Source organism: Garra rufa, chromosome 7 (assembly GCF_049309525.1).
Source record: "Garra rufa chromosome 7, GarRuf1.0, whole genome shotgun sequence".
Taxonomy (NCBI): domain Eukaryota; kingdom Metazoa; phylum Chordata; class Actinopteri; order Cypriniformes; family Cyprinidae; genus Garra; species Garra rufa.
In genome coordinates this window covers 41,998,656-42,006,684 of record NC_133367.1, presented here as the reverse complement: position 1 = coordinate 42,006,684, position 8,029 = coordinate 41,998,656, and the positions used below count along the sequence as shown (strand labels likewise).

The 8,029-nt window shown below is 38.4% G+C and overlaps 1 protein-coding gene and 1 long non-coding RNA gene across 2 annotated transcripts; both read right to left on the bottom strand.

The window, feature by feature from the left end:
- Positions 1-574, bottom strand: LOC141338352 (uncharacterized). Its single transcript, XR_012355838.1, has 2 exons — positions 389-574; positions 1-252 (listed from the first exon to the last, which is right to left on the bottom strand). It is a non-coding gene; the product is annotated as an uncharacterized lncRNA (long non-coding RNA).
- A 174-nt stretch (positions 575-748) lies between these two features.
- LOC141338172 (uncharacterized) lies at positions 749-6,275 on the bottom strand. The gene is made up of 17 exons (XM_073843727.1): positions 5,987-6,275; positions 5,419-5,533; positions 4,955-5,035; positions 4,342-4,540; positions 4,012-4,181; positions 3,832-3,933; positions 3,345-3,577; positions 3,086-3,264; positions 2,903-2,993; positions 2,622-2,766; positions 2,196-2,395; positions 1,929-2,046; positions 1,758-1,849; positions 1,572-1,683; positions 1,297-1,383; positions 1,032-1,214; positions 749-945 (listed from the first exon to the last, which is right to left on the bottom strand). Exons 1-17 carry the CDS (start codon positions 6,086-6,088, stop codon positions 749-751), a joined length of 2,406 nt encoding a protein of 801 aa, XP_073699828.1. The 5' UTR covers positions 6,089-6,275.
- Positions 6,276-8,029: the final 1,754 nt, after the last annotated feature.

Genomic DNA, 8,029 nt, shown 5'->3' with positions numbered 1-8,029 from the left:
TAAAGATACATAAAATAGTGATTTATTACAGTACATATGTGAGATGAAACCTGAGAAATAAGCAATAATCAGTATAAATGATATGGTATGAAATGAAAGTGTGATGTAATAAGTCATATGGCAAAAAGGCAAACAAAAAGCAAAACAATGTGATACAGGAGAGAAGGAATCCAGAATGGCACCCATGAAGTTCTTTTTACACTGCCCTGGCCGCAATCAAGCGATTACAGACACCTGCCCGGTAGCTCCTCACTGAGAGACACAGACACAAACAGACAGGAGTAGACATTTAACATTAAACAAATGTAGTATTAATGCTATCTTTACTCAATTTGACAGGTTACATAAATTAAGGATATTCAAATGACACTTTTCACATATTCATTACCTGCACTCCTCCTCTTCATTTTCACTGGTGTCTGGACTGCTGAAATCACTTTCATTCTCCTGTTTATCTTCCAGATCTATAGCAGAGCCCTGAGGGCCTAAAACAGTCTTGTATTGAAGGAGCACCTCTTTCAACGTATCCGAAACTTCAGACAGTCGTCTTCTGCAGAGACAGGAAAGGCCCTTGTTTCGCTTGTCTGTAAGTGAAAAGTGAAAAACAAATCCAAATTACCACAACATTGCTTTGTAATATTTGTTATAACTCACCAAAATTAGATGGTCAGTGTAATGTTTTTAGTAAGATTTCTAGTAAGATACATCTCTTGTTAGGTAAAGTTAAAGTATGGTGTCCTTATCACCATCACTTCCTTGTTTGATTGGTATGGTTACAAAGATGAAACTTGCCTTCCTCTGAAGTTTTTCTTCTAAGAGTTGCCTGCAAGTTCTGCAACCATGAGCAGTGCTGGGCCATCTCCTGAACAAGTATTGTCCTTTCCTCCTCCAGTCTCATTTTCAGCATGGCTTTGTTAAAAAATTTTAACTTTTCTTCGATTTGTGCTACAACAGAGGTAAAGAAAATGTATAAATACATTTGACTTGAGTCTTTACAAAATAAATCAGAGGCCTCGGGAAACTCCGCTTACCGCTGCCATGAATCTCCCACGGCCATGTTGGGGACGGGTTGTCTCCTGATAGCGACTGCTCCACTTCATTAAAATCAATTGGCATGGCAGGCTCATGACTGTTATAGGTCTCTATGTCTTTCATTAGCAGTCTCTTGCTCTCAGCAATTTTCCTCCGCAGGCGGTGACGGAACTTGCCACTATCTGTAAACACATGAAGCAGAAGGTAAAAAAAAAAAAGACCAAAAATACAGTGAGCAATTATTTATAGACTATGTAATTATACCATTTTGGTGGTATAGAGCCTGCTTCCGCTGCCTCACGTTAAGGTAACGTCCCTCAATGGACTGCTCTAGGGAAGTACCTGTTGTTTCTGGAAACACAACACAAAAACACAATAGTGTAAAGAAGGACGAGTCGGGAGGAGGTGGTTGCCAAAAAAGGATTACAGAGATAGTGGCATGCAGCATAGTAAGCAGTAGGCAGCTTAAATATCATGATCTTAATGATCGCTGCCAATGAGGAAGCACAAAGTGAAACACATTATTGGTTCAAACTTACCACCAGCTGCCCATTCCCTCACATCAGACACCCACACTGCTTCATCGGTGCAAGCCAAGCTTTCTTTAAGCTCCGCTAGACTTGCAGTCTCCTCCTGAAGTCTCTGGCAAGTCTAATGCGACAGTTAAACAATGCAGTTACACAAAGGTACACAATAACCACAAATTGAATTTACAGAGAACACACCTTCACATATCTTGCAGACAATGCCCGATGTAGTGTTGTGATTTTTTGGTAGTTCCAGGCCATAGCATGGATTGTAAGCATATCCACACGTGCTGTTGAGAGTAAATGTTGAGTGAATGTCATGCAAATAAGCAATAAAAAAATACATTAGAAGAGAAATACTACAATCACCTCCTTTCGACATGTATTTAGTCGTTAGGGCACAGCGGGAGAGGTAGCTGTTCACCTGTTCAACTTCCTCCCCCGCAGTTGACCCTGCTCCTTCTTGGTTTTTGCCACTCCATGTAATCTAGTAGTAAGAAGACATGTAAGGGATAATGTAATGTCCGCCGGTCATTATCGGATAATAAGTAATGACAAAACGAACCGGACCGTGACGTGCAGTAGAGGGACTTATTTTCTGATGATACAGTTAAACATAATAAACACTGAACATACCTCACACTTAGTGGAATGTGCTTTAGCATGCATGACGCTTAGGAAAGGCCTGATTGATGTTAGCCCCTGGAGATCAGGAAGGATGTTTGCTGATTTGTGTAAATATGGCCAGTATTTACACATTACATCCATGGCGATAAACCTTGGCTTTGAACTCATCAACTCCTTGTGCAGATACATGGGGTAGGCAAAGATTTCACCTAGGGATATACAAATTGTATTAGAAATGCAAATATCCTTTTATTGTACATTCTAAAGAGAGCATCATAATGGGAAACTCAACCATGCAGTGGTATAAGCTGCACTAATAGTGATAATTGAGATGCTTCTCCATATTATTATTTTATTTAGCTTTTGTCCAAAGTGACATACAAATAATAACAATACAAAGTTACATTTACAGCAAACAATTTATTATAATCTCACCTCTGAACATATTAAGCGCTTTAAGGAGGAAACCATGCCGACACACCGCAACCTCCATGCCCTCTTCGTCCAACTTGAAGGTCCTCCTAGAAGTCTCCTTCGCTGCTGTCCACGAGGAGCTCCCACATCTGCCTTGTCCAGGTTGCTGTGATGTAAATGAGACACACTATAAACATACTATATGTGCACCTTGTATTTTGAAGTTGAGGGCAGTTTTTCACCAATGCAATGAAAATCTGGAAAAACATAGTAATTTAATTAACAAATAATTTGAAACCTGCCTGTTTCACAGCTTTATGCAAGACATCAACAAATGCAGACACAGATGTGTCTTCTGCGACAAATGCCCCTTCAAAAAACGAAGAGTCGGAGCTGAGGAACAAAGAAACAGAAAATGTATCCATGCTGAATATAGAATCTAAAAAAATCTAGATCAATCTATACTGGTATAAAAAAAATATCACCTTCCGTTTCGGAGAAACCGGTATAGCTTCCTGTTGCCATCCACAGAGATTGCCAGCATGTCTGGAGTGCAAGCGGGGCAGGTGAAAGGTGCACCGCAGGACAAGTTATCTTCCTCAAAAGCACAATAGGAAAACTCCAGGAAGCTGCGCTGCAGCGTGTCCCCGCACACTGGTCCTGACTGAAAGATGCATTATATTAATTGTTACTTCGGAGATGTCTGCATATGTTAAACAATTCTATAATATGGTGAACATTTACCCGCCCACCACACTTTGTACGATGCTCCAGCAGCTTTGCAAAGGCTTGTCTGGACAGTGCCGGCGCGATGACTTTCAGTTCTCTTACACTGCTGAAAAGGTTGAGGGAATACAAAGTAGAAGAACTGGTGGAAGCTGGCCAATATCCACTGTTTACGAGGTCCATGAACTCTGGAGCCCACTGCTGCTGGCATGTTTGGCATGCAAACAATGGCTGGTGCATGTCATAACGCCCTTGGATTATAAGAAAACAAACCCATGGATACCTGAGCTTTTAGAAACAATCAGCTGGCACACTTTAAGACACTTGGACTACATCTTGAGTAGAATCACACCAGCATAGTTTAAATTAGTATATTTCTTTTGATTTATCATAGTGACAAGATGTATTCTGCAATTTTTGAGCACTGCTTTTTTCATTGCAACGCAAAGCCAAAAAAGGGGGAAAAGCTAAATATAGAAAAAAGATCAGAGTTTGGAAATATTACCATTGATGGAAATTAAAATGACTGCTTTGCCAGGTGACACAGTTATGCTGGGGACTTCACAGGGACATTTTTGAGTCACTCTCACCGTTGGCAAAATACAAGCTAGTAAAGGAAAGAAACACAAAATTAGCCTACCAGATTTATTAGACAAGAGTACAAAAGAGTTTTGCAATTACCTACCTTGGTCGTGTGAGCTGTATCCTCCTTCCCCTCTTACAAAATATGTGGATGGGGGAATAGCTTTAAAAAAGCCCTCAAGGACTGACTCCCTGTCGTGGAGTGGCCATCTCCTGTGATTCTTGGTATCGCAGGTTTCACAGAACCACTGATCTGGTAGACACTCTCTGCATCTAGGAACGAAATCAACGAACCAATTTAGTCATTGAATCAACTCTTTGAAACAGCCCTGATTCCACCATAAACATGGAGTTTATCCAAAACATGAAGACATCAATTAGTGATGCACTCAAAAAACCTACAAAGTATGAAAGAACATTAATGAGATCTCACCTAACAACCGCAGGCTTGCTGCAATGGCTACAAAATGGTTGGCCAACATCCTGAGTTTGGATGAGGCATTTAAGGTGGAATGGCCTTGCCTCCTTCCATCTTTGTGAAGCTTGCTGCTGCCTGAAAGTCCATGATGATGATGCCCTCTGGATTTCAGGGGAGTTAGAAATCATAGCAGAGAGGCTCTCCATGTTTTTTTCTGCAAAGACAAATATTAATTTAATTGACAAAGGACCATTTCTATGCAGACCCACTATTTCATAATAATGGGTAAATATCTTGCCAATGCTTTCAATAACATCAATTTCAGAACTTTTCCAAATCAACTTTCCCACAGTCTAGGGCCAAATTCAGCATAGTTTGAAACATGGATCAGGGTAAATTGTATCAACGTGAAAATTGAGATGGAATTTCTATTGGGATGAACTTGAAACTACTACAAAAAGTGGTTCAATAATAGAATTCAGCCTATTGTGGACACAATTCGTGGCTTTGCTGGTTTATAAAAAAAAAAACCCTGAAAACCCGAAAACCGCCACAGGTAACTAGGCATGGAAAATCTGCCTCAGAATATTACCTAATAATAATTTAAATGTATTTGACCATATTTTACCAAATTCCACTTGAGGATCAAGACTGGCTGCAGGAAGCTCTTCAGTGAGCAGGCAGTTCCCGATCTGGTTGTGTCTAACTACTGTACAACAGCACACAGAGGAATAAAACCAAGTTAGACCACCAATGCATACTTTTTTGGTTGAATCTACATATCTATACATTTCAAATATGGGGGAAATTACATTTAAAAATTAAAATAATTAAAATAAATAACAACAGAACTTGGAAATAATAAATGTAAATAATAGTACAGTTAACCTGTGGATGCAATAAGAAGTTGAACCATGTGGAATATGTTTATGCAGTATTTGATTTGATAACAGTATAAACATATTCCACATAGTTCAACCTCATTATAATGAGCTCATTATCTGGATACAAGTACATGTTACTTAAGTCTACCAGCAACACAACTTGATTTCTTGACAATAATGTGTAACCAATTACTATTAGTATTTTTACCGGTAGCTGAGGCTTTGGGCCGTCCTCCACGCCTCCCCCTTGGCTTGCCAAGCCCTAAACGCACCCTTTTTGGGACTGGCGGTGGGGCAACTTGCCTCTGCTCCTCAGATTCTTTCTGGGGGTTGAAGTGAAAATTATGATTAGGCTGTTAATTTATTTTTAACAAAAGATGCAATGGATATGAAAAAACTCTTATCATACCCTCTATATTTTGAGGGGGGGTGGGATTCAAGAAAGAATCCTTGATCAATGCATTGAGTTTGGCTGGACCAAGGAGTTCAAAAGTAAAAACCAACTCTACAACCCTTTCATGAAAATGTTTGAGAATTGAGAGCAGCTAGATGCAATAACAGACTGAATGAGTCTGAGGTACGTAGGCTTATATAATAGCCTTATATAACACTGTTTTCTGATAAGCTACAGAGTAATTATTATAGCCTAAACATTTCTTCAACTATTAAGATACAATGGATAGTGTTTTTTTGTACATGGCAATACATAGAATAGGACCCGATGTAGGCACTCTAATTCTCTGCATCTGAAAATTCAACACCTAAAAAGCACCTACCCTGGCTTCAGTCAGAGCATGTTCTAAGCTCATTTCAAGAGCCATCCGTCTCCCCTCCATGTAATAGCCATCTTGACTGTCGGTGACACGTGTAGTGTTCATCACAGAAACAGAGAAAGGGGCAGACAGACACTGAAATGGACAGAGGGGTAGACAAACACTCAGAGAGGGACAGAGGGGTAGAGAGAGATGAGAGACACAGACAGAAATGAGAGGTAGAGCACAAATCCAGATAGGCTGGCGCTTAAAAGGGCCTTTGGTTGTGGTGATTTACTGGTGATCTACTAGTGGGTAGGTTGGTAGAATCTAAAAAACAAAACAAAACAAACAAAAAAAACACTCGTTTAGAGGAAGGGAGTTAATGGGACCGAGACAGTTAATTGACTTAACAATGGATTAAATATAACATTTTTGTGACTGGTGCAGGTAAATACAACTTTTTAATGAACACTGAAGATCTCAAAACTAAAATGTAAGCAATTCTGTTCACTCGGAGTCTGGAGGACAACTTTCAATCCGCTGAAAGAAGTCCGGATAATTAAACAGAAGTAAAAAAAAAAAAAATGCAATAAGCAATAAAATCGTATATATCCATGTAATAGGATAATGTAGAGAGATGCGGTTGTTATAGTGGATACAACCCCGAGAGGGTGAAATGCAAACACCAAAACAATGTCACAAGAAGTTAAAATAGGGCATAAGGCAGTCATGACAATACTCCAGCAACATACTTGACTAATACACTTTTGCATACATATTTCATCGAATTATATAGTCTACTTGTTCATGAGGTTGCCAATAATTTTATCTTACCTTACTCAACGACTCCAAAGGAAGTAACGTTAGTAACTAATTGGCGGTAGCGCAGTCACCCGGATATTGTTGTGCAAAAAAAAAAAAAAAAAAAAAACGTGAAAAATTAAATTAAACTATTTTTTTTTTCTCCAACAGGAGAACAGAAGAAACTTACTGGAACTCGGAGCTTAATTTACTGTAACAAAACTGAGCAACATACTGTACTGCTGGTGACAAAAACACAGATTAAATGTCTTTTTTTTCTGTAAGATGCGCAGTGTTTCGTTTTTTAAACTGTTTTATTCTTATTTTTTTATTGAATTTTTAAAATGACAGAATTCAATATCAAGTCCTTGACACATTACTTTTACACATTTTCAAATTTAGTAACAATATAGTTTAAATAAAAAGAACCAAAAAAGAAAAGAAAAAAGAAACTTAAAATAAAGGGCATCACAAACGTATGTTAAATTCATTTAGCAAAGATAGGCCTACAGATCTTTGGGCTTTTCAATTTTTTTTTTTTTTTTTTTTTTTTTTAGACTCTAAATATATTGTAAAGGCTGCTTAATGCGATAGCCTATAGTGTCGTTAATGACCCGCTTATCGCTGATGGCTTACTGCAACATTTCACCGGTAATAAGACCCAAATAATATTATTAAAATAAAGAAATGAATGGATACAATGATAACAAATGCCCATAGATGTAGCGTTATAGTTTTAAAAATATAAATAAACAGCAAAGCAATCCTGCTTCAGAATAATAACCGAAAAAGACCGAAATAATAATAAATAATAATTAATATACAACGCCGCCACTCCCACCACGCGCAGTGCTGAGGGGTACCAAAACTAGCCTAATGAAAAATCAATAATCATAGTCAATAATTATAATTCCGATATTATTTCATTATATATTATTAGGCACCTTTCAGCAAAGAGTATTTAATTGCTCTGGAGTGGTCGGTTGGATTGCGCCAAGTTTGACTTTGACAGTAGGAGGTATATAAAAGACTGGCAAGCTCTCTTTATGTTTAAAATCATAAAGAAATTATGGTTAGGGCACCGAAATGGCTAGCAGCAGCACTGCACATATATAATCCATGATAAGATCTCGTGAAAAAATGTTGATTAAAAAGCTTCTCTGCTGCAGCCCGACTGGCAGAAAGAATCGTGCAGTTTCACGAAATATGCATCCAATTGAAATGCATTAGTTTCAAAAAACGTGCTGGACTTACGAAAATAGC